The following is a 24,115-nucleotide window of genomic DNA, read 5'->3' on the forward strand; positions in this document are numbered from 1 at the left end:
ATCCAGGAGAAAGAATTTTTCTATCGGTACCCAGAGAGTAAAACCATTCCCTTCTAACTCAATAAATCAGGTAGTGAACATGTAATTATGAAGTTCAGTCTCTACTTAATCAGAGAACTTGGAAACTGATGGAATGAGATATTATTAGCTCATCTCCCAGTGTGAATGATAAGCTGGATGACAAAAACAACAGGAAATTATTTGAGAAGAGAAGGCTCTGCTGCGACCTGATGGCGGCTGTGCAGTATCTAAAGGGGGACTACGGGAAGTAAGGAGACAGGCTCTTTAGCAGGGTCTGTGCTGATAGGACCAGGAGAAATTATTTCAAACTTAAGGTAGATTTAGATTGCATGTAAGGGAAATGTCTTCTACAGTGAGGGTGATGAGGCACTGGCACAAGTTGCCCAGAGATGTGGTGGATGCCCCAGCCCTGAGGCTTTCAAGGCGAGGCTGGATCAGACCTTGGGCAACCTGATCTAACCGTGCATATCCCTGTCCACTGGGAGTTGGACTAGATGACCTTTAAAGGTTCCTTCCAACCTAAGGATTCTATGATTGTGTGATTCTATGAAATACTGTAGTGTTTGTGTGTATGTATGCATGTTGTATGTATGCTTACTGTGCAGTAAGATGTAGTGCCTGAGGAGTAACTACAGTAACCACATTGCGGAGATGCATTCCAGTGCTTTGGAAAGTATGGTTTATTTTTATATAAATATTTCATGAAAACATTCAAAGGACCAATGCACACCACAGTCAGCTGCTTCTGATGGTACAAATGAAACATAGGTATCAAATGTAGGTGGTCAGCAGTGATTTTGTTAGGGGGCTTTTTTTTTTTTTTAACATTGAAGAACTTTAATAATGAAAGACAGCAGACATCTGTTTAAGCTCCGGAACAGATGAAAGAAAAGCTGTTAGGGGTTCTTTGGCAGTTGAAGTAAAACTTTTACATTTACCTTGAATGCAGTATTTCTTCCATGAAAATCCAGTATTATGCAAGAGATCTCTGCTTTTCTACTATACTAAAGGCTTTGGTGATTGAAATAAGTCAGAGTAGTGGAGTACAAAATACATTTGAGGATGTATCTTCAGTGGTTACTGCTAAAGAAGTACTAAACTTGCTTTGCCATATCTTCTTGAGATAATGGGGTTAAATGCATCTGTTTATTGGAGTAACTGTTGTTCTCTGTAAAACTCTAAATTGCATACAGGTGGATTTATTTCTCAACAACGGTTCATGAAGAACAAAGGACTTGCATCTTGAGATCTGGTATTTTCTAAATAAATTTGCATGCGTCTGTGTTAAAATCTAAAGGCTTGTCTTCTAGGAATCAGAAACACAGTAATTATAGAGGTTTTGTGCAGTGTGCATCACCACTATTGTTCATTCAGTGTCATAGAATGGTTTGGGTTGGAGGAGACATTAAAGCCCACCCAGCCCCAACCTCCTGCCATGGACTGGTTACCCCCCACCAGCTCAGGCTGGCCAAGACCGATCCAACCCGGCCTTGAGCACCTCCAGGGATGGGGCATCCACAACTCTGAGCATCCTATGCCAGGGCCTCCTCTGTACCACTGCAACAGCTCTTTGTACTTCTTGTGTTAGGACCCATGTCTAAGCTCTGTTTAACGCTGGCCAGAATAAGAAGGCTTTGATACAAGTCTTGAGTGACCCCCAAGCTTGTGCCACTAGGACACTCATCATGCTCACAGACTATTGCTAACATATAGTGCTCTACAGAAAATCTGCTTTGCTGGATAGTTCTTAGTGCTGAAGCAATTCACAGCAATATACACCAGTTCAGCACTAACTTCTTGAACTCAAACCCTTTAAGCATTTCTGCTAACTTCTGGAAATTATGAAATAATTCATTCCTGAATAAAAGTCAGGTTGTCCCAGTAGCCTATGTGTTGTTGAGCAATTACAAGTAAAATGAACAGTGATACTTTTATTGGTAGACATAAAACGTCATTTGCCTGGACCACATATCTTGATTTGTAGTCATATAGATCTGAATTTATGCTCAAATCATGGAGCAGAATGGAGGGAGTGTGTGTGGGTGTCCCTATAAATACAACTCTTTTGTGTTTCATTCAGGAAAAACTCGAGCACAATTCTGGAATCTGGCGTTTTGACAGCATTTATTTACTTTTTACTTTTCTTCATTTATTGGATAATGTAAAAGGATGGAGAAGAAGGAGGAACTTTTAAAAGTCCTTCTGTGCACGATATGTTGTTTGATTATTCAATTTCTATTGCTGGTACTGAAGAAATTATTCTTATGCACTCTGTGTTTGGTTGCATAGAATATCCCCAAATTTCATTTCAGATGACTGAAGTATGTTTTGTGTTGTGGTCGAATAAAAAATGTACTTGCTTAAGGTTGCCCCTTTAGCTGGGCTCTGTGGTGATAAATATTCTGATTCCCTAACCTGAAATCTTCTGCCTCTAGAAAAATATTTAGTTGGCTTTGAGTAGGTGCACATGAGATATTGGCATGGTGGAATAATTTGCAAGATCTTCCAGTGAGGGTATTAGCATATAAATAGCAGATGCAATGACGACCATCACAGCTGAGTACATTTAATTTTTAGTTTATAAGATAGAATGGGTTTTTAAATGCATAGCCATCAAGCCTGCTGAAAGACAAATGAAGTTTAGAGTTCACTTGCCTGAGGATGCCTTACATCATTTTTTTTTTTTAAAAAAAAAAAAAAAAAGAAAAGGGAAACAGACACACATAAAACTGAACAAAAGTGATTTCTTGGGTGAAAAGTAAGTGAGATTGCAAACCAAGTTAATTAGACCATGCCAAATTTATTTAATGGTCCCAGCTGTAGTTTGCAAGTGATGTTTTAGTAAGTAGATAGGACTTCTTCGTGTGCTATCTTTTCTTTTTCTAAAATAATTAATGAATGCTGAACATCTACTCCTATAAACTGATTGCAGTGTATTTCAGTCATTTTATTGCTTAATTTAATTATGATTGCAGAGACTCGGAGTTTTTAAAGCCTCTTAATAGAAAGTAACAATCAATTTGTATAAAACTGGGAAGAGGACCAAAGGCTTTCCCTTGCGTATTTCAATGTGGCATATGGTGGGTGAAGATTCTGCGTTGTTTTAATTAATTTATTTCTATATTATTGCAGAGGACTTGGACTAGTTGGCTCTCAGAGGTCTCTTCAACTCTAAGGATTCTATGATTCTGTTTATTTAGGTTTATAACTAGTTGGGATGACGGAGCAAGACATTTAACTATGCTGAGCTACACTAACCACTGGGCTCTTGGAATGATAACTCCAAAGTAGAAGATAGGATTGCATTTCTGGGGATATACCGTATCTGTTTTCAGTTGTTGTTTTTTTTTTGTTGTTTAGGTGGAGATTGGTTAGGAAACAGCTGTGATTAGGGAACAAATGGCTTGATTGTGCTTGTCTTGCTGGAGAGGTCACCACTATTTTAAATTTTTAATGAAAATTTGGAGAATTGAGGAACGTGCTAACTGGTTGCAATGAAAATAATACATGGGTTTCCGTGTTTCATTTTTTGTTTGTTTTTTTTTTCTTTACAAGGAGAGTGGTTAGGCCCTGGAATGGGCTGCCCAGGGAGGTTGTGGATGCCCCGTCCTTGGATGTGTTTAAGGCCAGGTTGGACGGGGTCCTGGGCAACCTGATCTGAATGTGTGTGTTTGGTGGCCCTGTTAGGCAGGGGGGTTGGAACTACATGATCCTTGAGGTCCCTTCCAACCCGGGTGATTCTGTGATTTTACTGTATTCTCATTTTCAAATCAGTTCAGCCCCCAGATTTGCAAAGTGCCCAGCAAAATCCTGTTTCCTTGCACAGTGAGGTATCTACTCAGGAAAACTATTGCTTTGTCACTGTGGGTGCAGAGCAGTTCAACACTGAGCTGAAAATCTTTCCATCAGACTTGGTGATCAGGAGATGTGCATGCAGCTGCTGATGTGTGGGAATCTGTTTGGTCTTCCTTCAGCAGACCATCCTGTAGCACTAGAGGGAAAGCATTAGCTCACCTTCTCTCTCCCAAGCTGCTCAACTAAGCTAAGGACTTCCTTTGTGTCACCTGGTAATTGAAATGGATTTGAGAAAACGATATTTTCCCCCACATTCCTTAACAGCTTGTTTAGTAACAGCTAGTTGCATGGCTGCGTAGAGTTGTTTAGTTCTGTATGCTGCAAGAAAAGCTTTGTCTTCTAGTATTTATCAAGTATTTATCACTTGAGCTTATACCTTACTCTTCTTCCAGTATAGAACACTACAAATGGTGTAGTGTTTGTTTTTATCAGTCTTGTTTTTCACATTTGTGAGTGTCTAACTACTCATTCCTAAAGGATTCTAACTTATTCAGTCACAAAAACACATTGTCTTAAATATGTATTTTAATAGTTGGTAATTCATGGCAATTGCCTGAAAAGCTCATCTATAGTGGGGACATGGATAACAAGTGGATGAACTTTCAAAAAGCATCTGTAGAGTTTGCTGTGGAACTTTGTTCATGGTTGAAAAGTGGAATTGGAGAAAAAAAAAAAGACATTTCTGACCAATGCTGTTGCCCACACGCTCTCCTCCTTTCTGTGTAAAGGGAATGGAACAAAACAGTATCAGTGGGATGGCTCTGAAGTACTGCTGGAGTGCCATAAATTGAGATGGAACTAGCCACTGCCTCTGAGTGACTTCTTGAGTCTCCACTGGTGATGTTTTATATTTGAGAGCAAAAAAGATAAGTTGTCTTGTTAAAGATGTTATCAAAATAAAGATTTTATGTCTGTTTGAATTAAAAAGGGGACTTAATTCCTGAAAGTTAGCTAAGCAGTTAATTTTGTTTTTTGTTTTTTTTTTTTTTTACAGGAAATCTGAATTTAATAGGATACCCCAGTGAAATTCAAGGGTGTGAACAATAAGCATAATATTTTATGAAAATGACCCCCATATTTAAAATCTGGCATTATATGTTATGCATTGTAGCACCAAGTCCACATCTACCTTTTAGAAAATTAAAACACATAAATTCTGTTTAGTGTTTGATATGCAGTGCACTAGCTGAAAGCCATAATGCCCCTAAAACCTTGGGTTGCTTTTCACCTTTCATAAATTCCTGGGTAGATTCTATACAAAAAATAATTTTCAGCTCCGTGGCTCATTGTTATTCAAACTTGATTGATCGTCGTCATTTACTCAGTGAGGAAGTTAAGTGCTCCTGTCATTTCCGCAGAGTATAATTGGGACGTTTCACAGGTCAGCGGCAGTGACAGGTTTCCCTTTTGATTAGTGTTAGACTGATAACAAAAATTACAGTTTCCTATGATTAATGTTTTCCATAGTACTCGAATGCACAGTTCATGGATTATACCTAAACAAAGTGAATTTGCATCTGATTATGCCTTCTCTCCGTCAGGCTGTTCACGTGCTCTAAAGTTTGAGAGCATGCAGGTAATACAGGAAAGTTGCTTCCAATGCAGTTTTCAAGTTGAGGGTTAGCAAAGCATTCTGCATGTTAGTATATTATGTTCAGAGGTCTATTCATCTCCAATAGCACGTGAAAAAAGAAAGAGGAAATTTCAGCTACAGATGGAATTCTTGTGGATTCTTTCTGGTCCTCTCAGGTTGTCATGCACACGAGTGCTTGTATTCTACCTTACGTCTATTAAGTTAAATGTTCTGTCTGAACTGAGTTTTCTTTTGCTAGTTTATCATTATTTCTTGGTTCCTTATACTTGTTGCTGTTGAGGTGTATTCAGAATGCTAAGTAAAAGCCATGGAAATGCAAAACAGAGAAAATAACAGTGCAAAGTGAATGTTGTTCTGCTTTTATGCTATGGAACAAACAGGCTAAGGTCTTCCATAGCAAGTTTGGGCTTGGCTTGATCTTCTTTAATAGCTAAATGAGAAGTGAAACCTGCATATGGAAAATTAAATGTTGCTCTGTTTCTAGCTGGAGGAATAGTAATGGGTGTTATTGACAAGCTTCATTGAATTACCCCTAGCAAATAACAAGGGGTAGCAACACAAGTAGAATTTTAAAATCAAGACACAAACTACCGTCAGTCTTTAGCCCTCTCGTGGTGTGCAGAATACAGAGCTTTGTTGTTTTCCTTTCTGAATACCATTGGGAAGATTTTCTAAAAGTTGCAGTGTAACACAGCTGCTCTTCTTTCTCATGTTCAGCCTTCACAAGTTTTAGTGGTAGAATATTTGACTTTATTTTTTTCGCATTAGAATTCTATTTTGATTTCTGCTGGAGATCAGATTCAGCATGAGTCTGTCTTGGCCATGCCAGGTAGGGCCTGAATTGCATCCTTCCTTTAGATGAGAAGAAACAATTGCAGTGGGATTAAAGTAAGCTAGGATGTAAGGTAGGGATCTTCCACGTAGCCCAGCAAGTCGCTCGTTGCCGATGGGAGGTAGTGGCAATGGGGCTGTGTTGTGGGTGTGCTGCTTGTCTTTGGCAGCAGGCTTCTTTCAAACATGGTTGTGCTAGGACTTTATTTCAAAATAAAGACTGTTTAGGTATTCTCTGTGTGTGGTAGCGTGGTCTGGTAAATGTGTTCTGTTCTTCAAGAGAGTAAATTTTTTTTTTTTTGTCTTTTTTATTCCATCTGGAACTGCAGATCTTAGATCAAAGTCTTTTTTTAAAGAAAAGGAAGAATCATACTTCAGCCTTGTGCCATCTTTTCATTAGAAGTGCATATTAATAGCAGTTAATTTTGCTTATTAGAAATGAGTTTCAATCCAGTTTGCAAGTAACGCTGAAGAAGTGCTGACTTTTTTTATTTTTAAACTATGTTCAATAAATCAAATTGGTTTCTAGTTTTTTTGATTCAGAGTATATGTATGATTTAAAGGAACTCAACTGTGACACACGATTGGAGTAGTGAATTAAATTGGGAAAATTCTGCTGCAGGCAAAACCTGTGGTATCCTCCTGTGTGTTTTCAATGAGTAGTTGGTATGAATATCAACAGCAGTCAGGTATAGCAGGAAAGCAAAAACACAGCTGAAAATAGTAAAAATGATGCAATTCCTTATCTATAGCTTTGGCTTGTTGCAGTGAAGTTGAAAAAAGTGATAGAGAGCTCTGTGAAAAGGTTGCTTTTAGTCAGTACTCCCTTATTGCATCCTCAACTTATAAAAGTGCATGGCAAGCATATGATAATGTGCAAATCATGGTGTTGTTTATATTTAGGTGACTCCAGAGGTGGACAGAACCTTCAGCACTGGTACCTTTTAACTGGTACCTTTTAGGCAACACTTGTATTTCATATGTGTAGTTCTGATAGTACAGACCTTGTTTGAGGTCTCACAGATTCTTGTACCTTTCGTGCACTATGGCAGAAATAAATCATTTTTAGGTGTGAAACAAACTTAGAACAAATTGTAGAGGCTTGCTTGGCCATATATAGCAGTAGCTGGCTGAAATGAAATGTAGGAAGCCACTTACGTGTGTTAATTGACCTGGTTAATTGGTAGAAACTCCATTTCTATGTTTCAGCTTGTCAATTATGTTCTAAAATTTTTTTTCTAGGCTTTGTGCATATGAATTTGTACTGTCAGCATTGTTAGTGCTGCTGCAAAGCAACCCAGTTAAACACTAGCGTACAGATGTAGCTGCATGTTCTGACTTCGGTCAGTATTAGCTGTCCAGTCCATCAGATTCCTGTCCCATTTGTCTGCTCTGTTTATGAACCCTTGTGATACTAGGTAGCATGCCATGGACTATTTGAGGGCAGCTGAATGAGTAAAATCAAGCAAAGGAGAAGAGATAAGACTTTAATTTGATCATTAAGTCAAAGCCTATATGTTATTCTAAGATTTTTTTGTTTTATTTTATAATTCCACACTTTCTCAAGCTTCAGCAACTGCATCTGTTGTAATGGATAAAAGAGTCTTTAAAGAAGCCCCTAGGATAAAGTGTGGCTTAAAAGATAAAATGTTAACCAAAGTTCTAATCTTAGATGAAGACTAAATACATAATTAGGAAAATGCTTTTGACATAGAGAGCCTCAGTAGGGCAGTCATGGTGAAATATTTGCAGTGTAAAGGGAAATGAGAAGCTGTCTTTACATTTTAAAAAAATAATAATTATCTCTGTAGATGAAAGCTTCAGATGATGATGATGAAGATGATGATGAAGATGACTTTGTGGAGGTCCCTGAGAAGGAAGGTTATGAGCCCCACATTCCAGACCACCTGCGTAAGGAATATGGTGAGTTTGCCCAGCTGTGAAAGGCTTTACCCTTGCATGTTACTGCTGCACTAAAGTAAATAAACAGCCATTATGAAGTAATAAAGTGATCAGTGGTGTGGGTAATCTCTCTGGCTATGAGGAAGTCGTTACATCGAAAGGGGAGCAGCAGTTGGCTCTAGAAAAATAAATACTTTCCAGGAGCAAGAGCAACTAAGACTTGAAGCTAATTTTGTTCCACTGTGTCCCATTGTAGTTAGAGCCAGAAGCAGCACTGTGTGTGTTTGTGTGTACCCTAAACATGGGGAATGAATGTACTGCAAAGTAAAGGACTGAATATTAGAAATATTGGTAACAGTCTGGTGAGATGGGATAAAGTTTTGTCTCTTGATTAATAGCATGAAAGTCAGTTGGAGATGCACAACTGCTTCCTACCATGGAGTAGCCAACTTACAGCTCTGAAGTTAGGCTTGTTGTTAGGTATTGCTATCACATTAAAAGGAACTCAGCCTTTGAGCAGAGAATTCTAGCCATAAAGCACGTACCAGGAGACGAAATATAATCTTGGTCTTGTCTGCTTTGTTTAAATGAAGCAAGTCTTCTTTTAATCCATTCTAAAGATTATATATACACACACTTGTAATGTGTTTCTGTGAAATTGAGTGAGGGGTAACTGAGGAAAGTTCATATCAATTTAATTTCTGTGCACTACTTCTTGTCCTTTGTATGTCTAACTGATTAAGTGTCTGCAGCTTTGCAGGTCTGTGTAGCGTTTTGCATTTTAAGATTCAGGAGATTTCAGTTTGTTGTAGAGGAGAGGGTAGCTGTCAAAACAATGGAGTTAAAAAACCTTAGACATTAGAGTAAGTTTCTTGCTTGTACATTTCTCTGTAGGTGGTTGTGTAAGGTGGTGTTGTGTTACCTTTTTCAATCCTGTACATGCTTAATTTTTACTTATCTGCAGTTTACGTCATAAAATTCAGGCTCTAGCTCTCTTCTGTATGTGTCAAATGCATCTTTTTGGTGAAACAAGGGTGTGTGTGTCTATGTAAACCCAAGACAGTGTGTCTCAAGTGACCATTTTGTTGTCTTCTGCTACCAAATTTGGTTACAGACAGCAAAAGATTTTCAGTAATGATAACCTGTAGTAGCTGCAGTCAGCTTCCGGATGTCTCTTGGTGTGACATTGGGCCTCAGTCTGTTTTAACATATCTGGATTTAATGTATGAAGACATCTTGGCACCTTTGGACATAAGGCCTGTGCAGTCTGCACACCTGTCTGTTTTCCCCACCTAAGGGCTTGGTCTAAAGGTGTATATCTTCGTTTCTCTGTACCTCTAAAAAGCATGCAACATATCTACTGTATATAGAAGACTGAGATTAAAGTATTGCCCTGGTGAGCAGATGGCTGCAATGTGCTTGGTTTGACTCTTAGCATAGGTGTTGCTTGACACAATCTACAGACATGTACTTTGTCCAACCAAAAGTTGGGAAAGATGGAGTACTAGGAAGCTGAGTGTGTTGAGGTAGCATTGTGGTTGGAGAGTGGAGCTGAGTGTATTCATTGAAAGTGATCGCAGGACAGTGGTGGAGACTGTAAGACACACATAGCAACTGAGCAGCTTCTCTTTTTTCTTCATGCTAACAAGATACACTTATTTGAGAAGACACTGAACAACACGTTGGCTATCCTAACTGCCTTAGTCATGCAATGAACACTAAGTTCTGATTATTGCTAGTAGTGGAACTGGCAGCAGCAACAACAAAAAAGAATATAATGTAAGAAAGGGCTAGCAGCCTTCCAGATAGCTGTGAGAAGTTTCTTATGTACATATAATTAAGGAGAGTCATAAAACATTGGTGATTATAATAAATGAGTAAATGGGTTTAGTTATTACAAGCCTGCCATAACTTAGTGTCCAGTCACCTCACACTAGCACTCCTGCTATCCCAGGATATTTTTTAAATGTCTGTAAAATGCTTTAAAAGAATTCCCAATTTGTATTTCATAGACTCATAGAATCACAGAATGGCTTGGGCTGGAAGGGACCTCAAGGATCATGAAGTTCCAACCCCCCCCACTTGCAGGCAGGGCCACCAACCTCCACATTTAATACTAGACCAGGCTGCCCAGGGCCCCATCCAACCTGGCCTGTTTAAACTACTGCTGATTGGAATGCATCTTACAGTGAGGAAACCAATCAGAAAATGTTACCTATCTCACATTTTGTATGCTTGCTGTTATGTGGGAACTAATGGTCATGGTTGGTTGTTCTTTATCACGTATTTGTTGAAAATGGCATTTTGAACGAAACGAATCATTCCTGGTATTTCTGAAGGCGTTCAGGTTTTCTTGCTGTCATCAAAAGTTATTACCTAAGCTCCCAGTTCAGGAAAGAGTATCTATCCAGGCAGTTCTATGCATGTATTGGTCCAACTCATCAGTTACTAGTTCAAAATCTATTTCAGGAGCCAGTATATAGCTACTGCATAAACAAAATGACTCTTATGCAATTACTTCAGGTCTGCATGAGTACAGTTGATAGCTGTGTAAAAATTGACTTTTGCATGCATTTTCCACAAGTGAAAACAAAGTAAGCATCCCTTTGGCTAGTTTTTCTTTTTTGTTGTTTAGAAAAGTGCATTACCAAAATACACAAGAATGTATTAAGTATAGTGTGTTATCATGGAGAGCTGGTTATGTTAGATAGCTGCATATCTAATTAAATGTGGCTCTTTTTTCCCTGTGTGAGTGTAGTTACCGTAGGGGTTACTTTAGATTTATCATCGTGTAGTCCAGTTGGTTTTTTTGCTATATGTTGTTTGTTCATCTTTAGTTCATGAGGATTCTGAGCTAAGACAGCAGCCTGAATTGCAGCACTGAATCTTCCATGCAAAATAAATTCTCAGTGCTATGGAGAAGATGTGAACAATTTAAAGCATTTTTCTTGTGCTATTTTACCTGAACAAGCCAGAAAAAGTGAACAGCTTCTCAGAAAAAACTGTAAAACCTCCTGGTCATCTACATTGATTGAAACATCACATAGAATCATAGAATCGTTAAGATTATTGATTTAAAAATCACTTTATTTTCCTTCACTTCTCTTGGGAAAATGGAAGTATCCTACCAACAAGGTGCATTTCAAGTTCACATACTGTTGCTGATAATATGTGCATGCGGTTGTGGATCTCATGAGATCTGAAACATTTGTGAAAAATGATATTTAGACACAGGAGGTTTTGTATGCCAGGCACAAATGCAATATCTTTGAGTGTATGTATGTGCATGGAGTTGATCCCAAAATGGATGGTGATATTTAATATATTAGATGAACTGAGGATGGGTGCAGTTTGGGTGGAGAATTAAACGAGTCAATTTGAATTTCCATTTGTATGATTAAATGTAAATTTGTTAAAAGAATTTAGGTGATTAGATAACTGAAGTATGAAGATATAACCCATTAAGGTTGTCATGCCAAATTAGCATTACCAGACTTTTAATGACCTCCCATTTGTATAATCCTTATTTACACTTGCACCTGATGTCTGCAACAGACAAGAGATCAGCCATCCTGTGGTACCACAGAGCCCTCTTAATGTGTTGTGCTGTTAAAGGGAAGGGCTGGACTGAAAGACAAACAATGCTGTGAAAAAATTTGCATTGGGTTGCTCTGGTTCTTATCTGTTGATGTGTAACTTCCACTTGTGTGTGTATGCCAACTACTTAAAAGCTGAGGTGTTCTTTACTTAAAAGTAATCTTTGACGAGGGAAAAAGTACCATTAAAGTTGAGAAGCAATTAAGGAAGAAATGTTTTGCTCAGAGGGTGGTGTGTGTGGTGCTGGAACACCTCTTAGAGAATGATCACTTGTTGATCCTGTAGTTGCATATTCTTCCAGTCCATGTTTTTATTGGTACACACGAAAATCTGGAATTCATGAGGAAAAGGCACAAGCCCTGTGCTTCTGGTGTTGAGTTTACATGTCCAAATACAGCACCTAAATGGATCTGAAATACTGAGTGAAAGACTTGTTTTTACTGCTTACTCTTGAAGGAAAAGAGTTTAATTTTTCTGTCATCAGAATTCACAGAATTGTAGGGGTTGGAAGGGACCTCCAGAGATCATCGAGTCCAACCCCCCTGCCAAAGCAGGTTCCCTACAGCAGGTCGCACAGGTAGGCATCCAGGCAGTTCTTGAACATCTCCAGAGAAGGAGACTCCACCACCTCCCTGGGCAGCCTGTTCCAGTGCTCCGTCACCTCACTGTAAAGAAGTTCTTGCGCACATTTGTGCGGAAGTTCCTCTGCTGCAGTTTCCGGCTGTTTCCCCTTGTCCTGTCTCCACTCAGCCCTGAAAAGAGACTGGCCTCACTGCTATGGCCCCCACACCTCAGGTATTTATAAACCTGGATGAGATCCCTTCTCAGTCTTCTTTTCTCAAGGTTAAATAGACCCAGTTCACTCAGCCTTTCTTCATAGAAGAGATGCTCCAGGCCCTTCACCATCTTTGTGGCCCTCCGCTGGACTCTTTCCAAGAGGTCCCTGTCTTTTTTGTACTGGACACAGCACTCCAGATGAGGCCTTACCAGGGCAGAGTAGAGGGGGAGGATCACCTCCCGTAACTTGCTGGCCACGCTCTTTTTGATGCACCCCAGATGCCATTGGCCTATTTGGCCATGAGGGCACGCTGCTGGCTCATGGCCAACCTGTCATCCACCAGGACGCCCAGGTCCCTCTCTGCAGATCTCCTCTCCAGCAGCTCATCCCCAAATCCCCCCCATTATGGATCTCTGGTGGTAGGCATATTTGCAAAACTTATTGAAAATCATTTTGTAATGGTTTATAAAATGATATAGCTTTGATCAAGCCTAGGATTCCACAGCAGAGAGCTTAATTTTCATGGCAATGGTCATGGAGAAGATTTAGCTGCAGGATGAGTCAGTGAAAGTAAGGGAACACAGAAGGAGGGTGGGTATGATAGTTTGTGTCATGAGCAAGGAACAGCTTCAGAACAGACCATGAGGAAACAAACCTACAGGCTTCATAGTGTGCGAAGCACAGCTCTTTGGGAATTGAATTTGAGAATTGGGACTACACTGTCACCATGATTGCTTCATGCCACTACTTGTTAGACTAAACAAGGACTTCTGGGTGTTACTTGTCTTCTTTATGGGGAAAACTCAAGTCAGGTTTTGCAGGAGGAAGGACAGAGAATTATTTAGTTATCTTCAACTTTCAGTAATCTGTGAAGTTTGGGTTCCTCTTTCCCAAATTTGAAAAACTCAGTTCACACAGTTTCATTTCTCTCCCTAAACAGGACCCTACTATTCAGAATAACATCAATATTGTAATACTTTAAATCAAACATATTCTTACATGAAATTCTTGAAATAACATGCATTGCTTTGCTGTAAAAGTATGGATAATGAAATAGTGATGAAGTTAGGATCCTAGCCCTGATCTGCTACCAGCAAATATGTAGTGAACAATCCCAATTTTTCCTAGATATACAGCACTAGGCATATATAGCTACAAGTTTACAGGTGAGTTTGCCTCCTTATACTAGTATGTTTTGTATCTGTATACAGACGAGCACTTATTTATATTTAGCAACAATTAGAAGTGAAACTTTTGTAATACAGCATCTGAAATGAAGATTGCACTCATGGAAGAAAACTATTTAAAAAAAAAAAAAAACAAAACTTGTAAGTTCACACAGAAGTATTTATTATAGAAGTTTCTTCTGATGCATCTGAATCAGTCATGGAAACCCTTCCTCGCTCTCAAGCACATTCATTCCATGTAAATAAGTTTGATGGGAAATCTGACACATGGGATGTGTGATTCCTACTGAAGTTCTTCAAAACTAATGGTGACTGTACAGGATGCAGGTAACACTTCTGAGTTGCTTGCAGAATTGGTGCACTTCACACGAGCTGTGCAATGAGCAGAGACTGCAAAACGATAAAGTGTAAAAGATCAGGATGTGAGGAATTGAAAGGTTTTCATCTGAGTGCTCCTGTTTTGATTTATTCTGTTCTTAACTATGATTTTAAAATATCAGTAAATAGGGTTAATTAATGAGGATTGTTGTTATAGCAAATTAACATAGTCTATAATTCTGGTAAGGCAAACAAAATACCATATATGATGTTAACAAACTTATGTAGTTAACAAACATTTGTTATTCTTTTCCTTTAATTTGAATTTCCAAAGCAAAATTCTAAAAATTTTGGCTGCATTTAAATAATGTACATGCATTAAAGGGCTGTTGGGGCATCTCTTTCAGCTCTTTAAAACCTGTGATGATCAGCTCCCCTCAACTTCTTCAAAGCATCATTTACATACGTTAGTGTGCAGTTCACCATGAGATAAGCTGCCTTGGGTTGTGTGTGGCTTAATGTGTTGGGAGAATGTTTGCTGAAAGCACCTCTGGCATTTTCGCATCCTCCCTGAGCAGCTGCTGACAGCAATTTCTTTAGTGGCATTTGAGTAAGATAGAAAACTGGATCTGCTACTCAATTTTAATGTTAAGGAGGAAGTTTCCAATCGCAGTAAATGATAAGTGGTTTAATCTGTGTTATCCCTGTATGAATGCTTTTTAGATTTTGTTCATAGCAGCTATTTTTCTAATTGTTTTTCTCACTTTAGAGTTCCTTTAATTAGTAATGTACTGTAAGCATCAGTTATCTGTCAGGGATTGCTTACATAATTCAAAGCCCTATCCTAGATGAGTAACAGCACCTTCAGAGATAATGAAATTTTCCTACCATGTCATCACCTATGTTAATTTTGTTCATGCATGTGTTTGTGCGTGAGGGACAGCAGAACTGATCTGAAACCTTGAGTTGTTTGGAAGCTGTCCCAAAAAGCTGGTTGGAAAGGACCACAATGCTCATCCAGTTTCAACCCCCTGCTATGTGCAGGGTCACCAACCAGTAGACCAGGCTGCCCAGAGCCACATCCAGCCTGGCCTTGAATGCCTGCAGGGATGGGGCATCCACAGCCTCCTTGGGCAACCTGTTCCACTGCATCACCAGCCTCTGTGTGGAAAAACATATGCAAGATGTTTCATTATGAGCATAGCACATAAATATTGTCCCCAAACTGCTGGATTTTCTTGATGGGTTTTTGAATGTGTCTCTGCCAATACAAATCACATGCATACGGCTTGACTGAGATTCAACCAATAGGAAACAAAAATTACTGTATTTTTTTCAGGAAAGTTGAAGTCTGTCATGCTTGTTTATGTTCTGCCTCTGTTTTTTCAATTAAACTGAAGTGAATGTGAAGTAGCTAAATTTCATCTAAATTCACACAGCTGAGGAAGCCCATGCTTGCTCTTTCTCTAAATTTTCACTGAGGGGCTTTTATCTCCCCCTAATCCCACCATTTCTGTCAGGACATAATCTCTTTCTCAAATTTACATTTTAATTACAAGGCCAGCTGAACTAGCTAAAATCAATAATGTCAGCATTCAGCAGCCTAACTTCGGCTGAAACCCCAGCCTCTCTCTTTCCTTCTATCGATTTGTCTTGAGAATACGCTCTACTTTATTGCCTCAGGCAAATAGATGCCATTTGGTCAATTTAAACAAAAAGGGGGACTTGAACATTTTTATGATTTTTTTCTGAAAGCTGCCAGTGGAACAATTTGAAGCCAGGTACTGTGCTTGTGTCAAATAAAATGCACAGAACAGCAGAGTTCTTAAGAGGAATTTTACTTGTAAAGCTGCACTTAATTCCATCTGCATTTTAAAAACAAAGCAACGGAAAAACCAACCCTGATATTGAGATGGCACTGTCTGCATAGTGGCTCTTCATCTCGTTAGCAAGAACTGATTTTATGAACAGATGAAAAAAATCCACGGTAGAGGTGGTGTTAGCAGTGTGGCAATGTATTTACCTTTAGCTGTTTTCCTGTTAATGGTTTAAAATAAGAACTCAATGGGAAAAATAGTTTTTCTTGTAGCTCCTAAGAATTCTTATATAGATCTTTTGAGTGTGATTTTATCTAATTGTCAACTTGTCCATTTGTCTCTCTTTTTCTGTGTTGTTGAGTGCCTGCCTCTGCTGTCCCCTGCTGAACAAAATCAGTGTATTAATGAGTGGGCAATTCTGCTTCCATACGTATGATAGGAAGAAAATTGAATAGAGCTAGGATTGTCTGAGAACTTCTGGTGTATGTGCACATATCTCTCTGAAGAGAAATAGAGATGTGGTGAGAGATGCACACCTGGTAGCTTTCATTTAAAGATTACCTGTATACAGGATACTCACGCTTTCAAAACCTTTGCTTTAAACAATCCTTTGCAGAAAGATATTCTTGTTCCTTAACAAAAAAAAAAAAAAAAGGCATTTTACGTGCTAGATGCAGTCTAAGCAATTTTGCTTTACAGATACAGTCTGCCGCACATATTTTCTGAGCTAACCTTGCACATGCCAAATGTTGTGTTTGCTTGTAATGGTTTCTAACATAATGGGAAGTTTGCTTGTCTAAATCCTGACAGTTCTAGGGACAGTCTTTTGGGTTAATTCTGTCTCACTTTGATCATTTTGATACAAAGCACCCTAGAAGGGCTTTTTGCTTTTTACACGATGGCAGAAGCTGAGATGCAGTCCTGTCCTTCCCCTTACCAGTTAGATAAATTCAAGCTTATTCCCTTCAGTGAAATATTAAATGTTGAGACAAAATATTTCTGTGGAGGTTCCATCAACCCTTATGAATGGCAAGTCTACAGCCTAGTAAACATGAGATCATTTCTTGTTAGCCTAGATGTTCCTTTGCTTAGTTCCAACTATTCTGCTTAATTATCACTGCTGCTCCTTCTGCTGATTTTCAGGCCGTTTTCCAATGTACAGATTACTTTTTTAAACAATTGTAATTCCTTTTTAAGCAGTGTTCTTTCCAGCCTTGTTGACTTTGGGAAACAAAGTAAGGTAGCAAGGTGAATGTGACACATTCGTTGCTTTCAGTAGAGAAGGTGATGTGAGGATGACTGGGTAAGGAAGGAGCACTGATATGCTCATCAGTGGCATCACCAGCGGCGAGAAGGCTTTGTCTGTCTGCAGCTGGCAGTCCTGCAAGGCTTTCACTGGACAGTATGTGTTCTATTGTCTTGAGGTTTGCTGAAGTCTTTGGCCTCATGGTCTCAAGTTATGAAACGTTTAGTTAACTGATGATTGAGTGGCATGCAGGATGCGCTCAGTGTGTACTTTGTTACTGCAGATATTTAAGAGAAAGGAAGCATGCAGTCGGCCTTGGGTACCTTCTCTGACATATCTTGGGATGTACACCTAGATGGTCTCTGGCAAATTCCACGTGAACTTTTCCTTTTCTAGTTGTTATCTTCTGAAATATTTGATGATTAAGTAAAGCAAAGCAAGATTACTTATAGATACAGCTTCAGGGCTCACTGGAAGTGAACAGAAAGAAGAGGCAGAAGGAATGTCCCATATCAACAGTGGCTAAAACTTGTTGGGTGAATGCAGGTTGCTTTCCTTAAGAAGTCTGAGGTATTTCTCTGGAAACTTTAGTCTGAAACTATGACTACTTTTGGTTGATAATTTTTTGGGGAAGATGTTATTTCAATCTCTTCTATGAAAAAGCATTCTGGAAGGGAAAACATTGTCTGTTACATAGGTGTGAGGAACCACATCTCTCCATTGCAGCTGCTGTTGGCTGAAAAGTTCTCGTTACTGCTGCCAGCTAATAGAGTTGCTTCAGCTGGTAGCAGCATGTGCTATTCAACTGCTTGGTCTATCTAATTGCATCATTACTGTCCATGCTGACTGACTAATCAAGCTGTATGAAGTGATTAAGTCGCCCCACCGCTGAGCTGCTGTTGCTGAGCTCTGCCTGAAGCTGCCTCGCAGTGGGTTTGTTCCTCAGGTGTCACTCATGCGTTTATTGTCCCTTCAGAGCACTCTGTGGCTGTACTGCTGTGCTTCTTAGATTGTTTATCTTGGCATGTTGTGTATTTTAGTATCTGTGAAAGAAGAAAGTTGTCTAGATAATGCTGTTTGAGGATGTACTTAGGAATTGAAACTGAATTGTTATTTGATGTAGTGTTAGTAGCTCTTTCATTCCACTTTACCTTGATGTAACTGTGAGTATAGAAATGACATCTTAGCAAGATAGACACTTGTGACACTAGAAACCTGCATACAGAAAGCAATATATCCCATTTTAGACTAACATATATTGTTAAAATTCCTTTTTCCAAGACGAAGTAATGCCATTCTTTGCTTTCACATGATGTCACACGAATTTAAAAGTTTGTTTGCTGTCATTAGCTTCTCAGTATGTTTCTGTTTCAAAATCCAAAATAGTAAAACATTGTAGACAGAAATACCACTGTGTATGAGTGGGATTGATATCTAACGTGAATTGAAAAGACTGCCCCTCTACAAGTGATGGCATTATGAACTGCTTTGGCCCTGCTGTGAAGCACGGAGGGCAGGGGAAATGAACTCTCTCAACACTGATTTCTTTTTCAGGCCTTGAGCCTCAGTCACCCCCAAAAGCACCAGCAAGGAAGGCTCCTGCAGGACCAGCTCCGTTCAGCTCCCGTGCCCGGCTGAAAGGGAATGAAGATGAACTTGATCCGACTTGTGCTGCTGCAACATTGAAGCTTATCAGAGACAAACTACAAAAATTAACACCTCCACAGGCCAGGTTATTTTTATTCAAATTCTTAGGATCCATAGGAGCCTCTTGCTCTTACTTGTATTTATTAATAAAGCAAGCACAAAGAAGATTGCAGGAACTGAGCATACTAAAGGTTTAGGCTGCCTTGTTTCCATTTTAAAGGTATGGTTATTTTGCTCAGATGTGTATTTACTGCTTAAAATTTGGGAGTTTGTTAGTGATTGCTTTGGACTATTAAGGAATATTTTACTAATCACTTGGTTTAGGTTTAATTTGGTGTTAGTGGCCTCAGTGTATCCTTTGGGATGGGAGGAAAAAAAGACAACACTGTAAAAGCAGTTGTAGTCCTAGATTTAAGTTAACATTAGGGTTGGTATGAAAACAGAGAACAAGTTGTGGTCACTTGTTCTCTCCTGACTTTTCATTGTTTTTCTCTAGTGAGTCTGCAACTACTGAGCCAGCAGCTTTGGAAGAGCCTGACAGTAAGAGAAGAAAACTAGAAGAGGAAAGAGCTAAAGCTCCCCTGATGCCTTTTGGGTTAGATCTTCACTACTGGGGACAGGATCAGCCAAGTGCTGGGAAGATTCTCAAGTAAATGCTCTTTCTCTTTTAAGATAGATTAAACAAATACATAGATTTACTTGTACTCAGAGGTCACACAATGGGGTGGCTGCTATTTCTTTTGATAATTACTTTTCTTCTTTCTCTTGTGTTGTGGGACCCATAAACAAAGTCAGAAATTCTACCTTAAAAGGGTATTTGTTTTGAGAAGTTGTGGTACTAATTAAATATCCTTTGATGCTTTAAAGCACATTTTTTCTGCTTTTTTCATGTTTGTGTATTATTTGCAGCATGGCAGCACTTCAGTTTAAATTGGTACCTTATTATGCAAAGTGTTCTGCAGGTCCATAATAGGCAGTCCCTCTGCTGAAGACTTCACAGTCCAAATAAATAACAGGCAGGGTAGGAGAATGACAAGGGTGGTGTGGGGTATTTTTCCTGACTTTACAGAGTGGTAACTGGGGAAACTGATACGCTTGTTCAGTCACACAAGGAGTAAGTGGCAGTTGCAGGATTTGTATTTTGATCTCTCACTTTCCATTCTTGTTTGGGAATGCTCTGTGTTCCTTAGAGATGAAGCACTGCTGGTTTGAGAAAAACTCTAGCAATGCTAGGGGCAGTAGATCGCAGATACGCTTCAGAACTTATTTCTAGCAGTTTGTTTTTAAAGCCCATTTTTAGTACTAGTATTTTTATATGAATATTGGGCTGCAAAGTCTTTCCTTTGTGTATAAATTCAATTTAAGTCCACCAGGAATGTCCTATCAGCTTGTACCGTATTTTGCTTGAAAAGGGCAAAGATCATTGACTAGCTGGCTTGAAGATCAAGCTTGTAAGTTCTCAGCAGTGCTATTTTAACTTAGTTTGTTTCCTTACTAAAGCGAATAAATTAAAAACCCCGTAATCATAATGTAGACTAGAGTAATAATGCTATACATACAAAATGTAAACGGTGCTGCAGTGCAAACCCAAGGGAAATGCCATCATCATCATCATTTCCGCCTTTGGAAACTGAGGAACCCAGGTCCTTCTGCCTGCCAGTGTTTCATGTAACAGTATTCATCTTCACTTTTTAACAATAGCTAGGTGAATGTTCACCCTGTGGAAATCAGCCTAATTTGCTGATTGCTAGTGCCTTTTTAAGATAATACCCTCTCAACTGCATATTTGCTGAGCAAAGGATCAAGAAGAAAGCTTTGCCTCCTGTACTTGATTATAGAAAGTGCTGAATTTATTTTAAATTATTGAAAGTCGGTGAAATTTGATACATAACAGAGCTTTAACAGATACTCCAAGCTTTGGTCTCTGTGTGGTTAGGTGTAACCAGGCTATAAACTGGTTAAGATTTTCAGCAAGGCTTTCAGAAGCGGTTGACTTTGATAATGCCAAAAAGGTAGTAAGGCCTTATTTTACATTGCAAATGAGTTATTCAAGTCATAAGTGAAATGAAAAGCATATTTCACTGCCTGTCTGCCCTGTGCTGTACTGTTTTATTTTTATGCTTCTCAATAAAATAGAGGGCATACTTCTGAACCTTATGGTCTATAACTACAGATATGCCAATCTAACCAAAGATAATTTAAGTAATCCTGCACATACAATACCATTGACCCCTGGATGTAAAACGTTATTTATTGAAAAAGTAAAACAGTCATTGACCAACTCCTTCAACTTTTCTATCTTACAGAGATGCTAAAAAAAAGCCACACCAACAATAGACAACAGTGGAGTGTGTATGGGATTTCAATCTTTTAAATCTGAAGTGGCAGTCTTTCCCCTCCACTTGTTTAACATTACACTTCACAACACCATGTGTGAGAAATTAACATTTTAAAATGTTGGTAGTAAGACTTGCTGTGAAGAAAGATGGCTTTCCTAATCATCTTTAGCTGGTAAATGTAACCATGTGTTACTGTAACCCACAGTTTGAGCTGTACTTTTTTTCCCACTTCAGACTTCACTTGCAACACCTATAAAGTTAGTTTAAGAAATCTTAACAAGATTGTTGTACTGTGTAGAGACTGCTATGCTAGTTAACCTATGCTAGTTAACCAGCAGGTTTTGGAGAAAGCACGTGCCTTCCAGATTGATTTACCACTTCCCTGAGTTACAGATCTTACTTAAGGTGCTTACTCATAGGCTGAAGGCAAATGAGGGCTAGGATACAGCTCACCCTAGCCTGTTTCTGATACTTGAATTAGCTCGTTTACTACTTGCTTGAAGATCTCTCTGTGCATCACACTGCTTTAGAACTGATGTTTACTCAAGGTTTTCTTAGGCTTCCCATTACTAATAAATTTTTTATGAATTTGTGGAAAGAGTGCAACGTTTCCAATAGTTGGATTTTTCTTTCAGAAGTTAACAGGAAGTTAACCTGTTAGCATCACCTTATTCTTTTCTCCACTGTAACGAATGTGGAGAGGAAGTATTTTATATGGTAATAATAGTGTGTTTGAATGTCTGTGTAGGAATCAGTCTTTAAAGTCCAGTTCCAAATACTAATCAGTGCTCTATAGAGCAAAGCATAATTTCAGTTCCCTTCGGATTCGTGGGATATAGATTGTAGCAAGTAGTAAAAATATTAAATAGAATTTTCTCTCGACTGGGAAGGTTGGCACACAACTGTTAACTGCTTCTTCATTATCATGTAACTGTAAGTACACTGGTAGTCCCTCCTTGTGCCTGCATGATAATTAATGCAGAGCTGGTAGTCATCTTGTTTTTAGGACTTCGTTAAAACTGAGTAAGCAAATCAATCTCATTATTTTATTTGTTGTCTGTTGTATAATCTTGTTGCCTTTATGAATTTGAAGTATCATATCATTCAGAAGTATTAATATATTTAAAAGATGCATGTAACTTTTCTGTTCAGTTTGTATTTTGCAGATTGAAAACTTTTTGCAATGAAATATTGTGAAGATGTATCTGTATTACTATGCTTAATGCTGTTCACTAGCCCCCATTGTTACTCTTTTATCTCCTAGTGAAGTGATACATATTTTGTGGCAGGTTAGAATTTTTCTGGCACCGGTGAGGTAGGTGTGATGACAGAATTGTTGGACAGAAGGGATCTCTAAGGATTCTCCTTACTGAACTTTTTTTTTTTTCCTCATGATTTGGCAAACCACAGAACACAGAATGGTTTCAGAATTACTTTTCCTTTCTTAACCGAGCTCTGATCTCATGACATAATTTGAAATGGTGAGCTAGTGCATTAAAAACAACATTCTACGTCTGTTACAGATTGCTTGATTCAGATGAGTTTCTTCCACTTTTTGTTACTTGTCATTTGCTGAAAACTTGCTTAGGTAGAATTCACACTAACTCTTCATCTCCACTAAGATCTTTGTTAAAGTGTTGGCTTGTGTACTTTGCTGATTTCCCATTGCAAAGGGAAATCCAGTTTTCATGTGTATGTCTGCCATCTACAAAAGGCAAAGTCACCAGCAGTAGTATGTACTGTCAGAGGTATAATCACTGCATCCTGAGGCTGACATCTAAAATGAGTCAGTTAATTGCTCTCTGAAGCTGCCTGTCAGCCTAGAGTGACTAGAATGAATTTGGTTAGTACTGTTAAGAAAATTCTAAAATGTTACAGGGTCTCCAGCATTCTTGTTTCTGTTCTCTCCCATTCCCCACATCTATTGACGTGGTACTAACCATATTTGTAGTACAATAAGAAGGAGTATACTTGTCTGTATGTGTTTGTAAACACAGGTAAGACTCATGTTTTAAAATACATTCTCAATGAATTAGATTAGTTCCTAGAGGAACACCCCGTAAGTTTCTCAGTGTTAATAACACTGTTCAGAAGAACAGCCTACTGAACCTAGAAGAATCTCTGATGCTCAGCTGATGGGTCTCAGTGTGTCACAAGATGCTCGTTTCAGCTTCTGCTTCTCTGCAGTTACAGGAGTGCAGCTGCCAGGAATAAGATCAGACAAGTTAAGATCAAGCTGTGTCCTCTCTGATCTGTCTTGTGTGTTCTACTATAGGAATATTATGTTATAAAGAGTATTAACCACAGAATTACAAAGTTGTTCACTGAAACTGCACATTGAGTGACTGCCTCTGAATGGCAAATCACCAGCTAGAGCTAAGACTGGCGAGAGATGAGCTGGTTAAAGAGAAATCAATACTAGACAGGTTTTGGTGATATTTTCAAAACTATCTTCATAATAGGAAGCTACTACTCCTTCTTAAGACTCTAGCTTTTTTTCTAACTCTATGATAAACCTTCCCTCCTTTTACATATAATTTTACTTCAGGATTACGCTGTATCTCTCTGCTTTCTTATACACTGAGCTTATGTTTGATCCAGGTGGCTCAGCATGCTTGGCTGGGAAAGGCACAACTTATCTACAAAGAAATAATTTCTGCATTGTTTTCCCAGATTTACTTCCGAGCATCGATTTTGGGCACCCAGTGAAGTAGAGGAAGAGGTAGAAAATAAAGAAGTAACCGAAATGTTAAACACCAGATATATAACATTTGCTGGCAAGTTTGAACCAGTGAAGCATAAATGTCGAGCACCAATGCCTGATGGAAGTCTGTGTGAAAGACAAGATCGGATTAAGGTGAGCACCAAGTAACCTGATTTCCAGGATATGTGGAAATTACATCCTATATGGAGAGGTTCTCATTAAAACATACCTATAGAAGTTTATTTTGCATTATAAATATAGCACAAGGGATCAAGTGAT

General features: G+C 38.8%; 1 protein-coding gene across 1 annotated transcript in view; it reads left to right on the forward strand.

Annotated features, from left to right (window-relative positions):
- Positions 1-24,115, forward strand: part of UVSSA (UV stimulated scaffold protein A) — a 51,574-nt gene that overhangs the window by 14,912 nt on the left and 12,547 nt on the right. The window contains exons 7-10 of the mRNA XM_042812174.1: positions 8,113-8,224; positions 18,701-18,878; positions 19,290-19,442; positions 23,806-23,989. Coding sequence (XP_042668108.1) covers positions 8,113-8,224; positions 18,701-18,878; positions 19,290-19,442; positions 23,806-23,989 — 627 coding nt within the window. The remainder of the gene's footprint in view (positions 1-8,112; positions 8,225-18,700; positions 18,879-19,289; positions 19,443-23,805; positions 23,990-24,115) is intronic.

Source organism: Centrocercus urophasianus, unplaced genomic scaffold, assembly GCF_019232065.1.
Source record: "Centrocercus urophasianus isolate 14NV4802_14NV808 unplaced genomic scaffold, USGS_Curo_1.0 seq_13, whole genome shotgun sequence".
NCBI classification, from domain to species: Eukaryota; Metazoa; Chordata; class Aves; order Galliformes; family Phasianidae; genus Centrocercus; species Centrocercus urophasianus.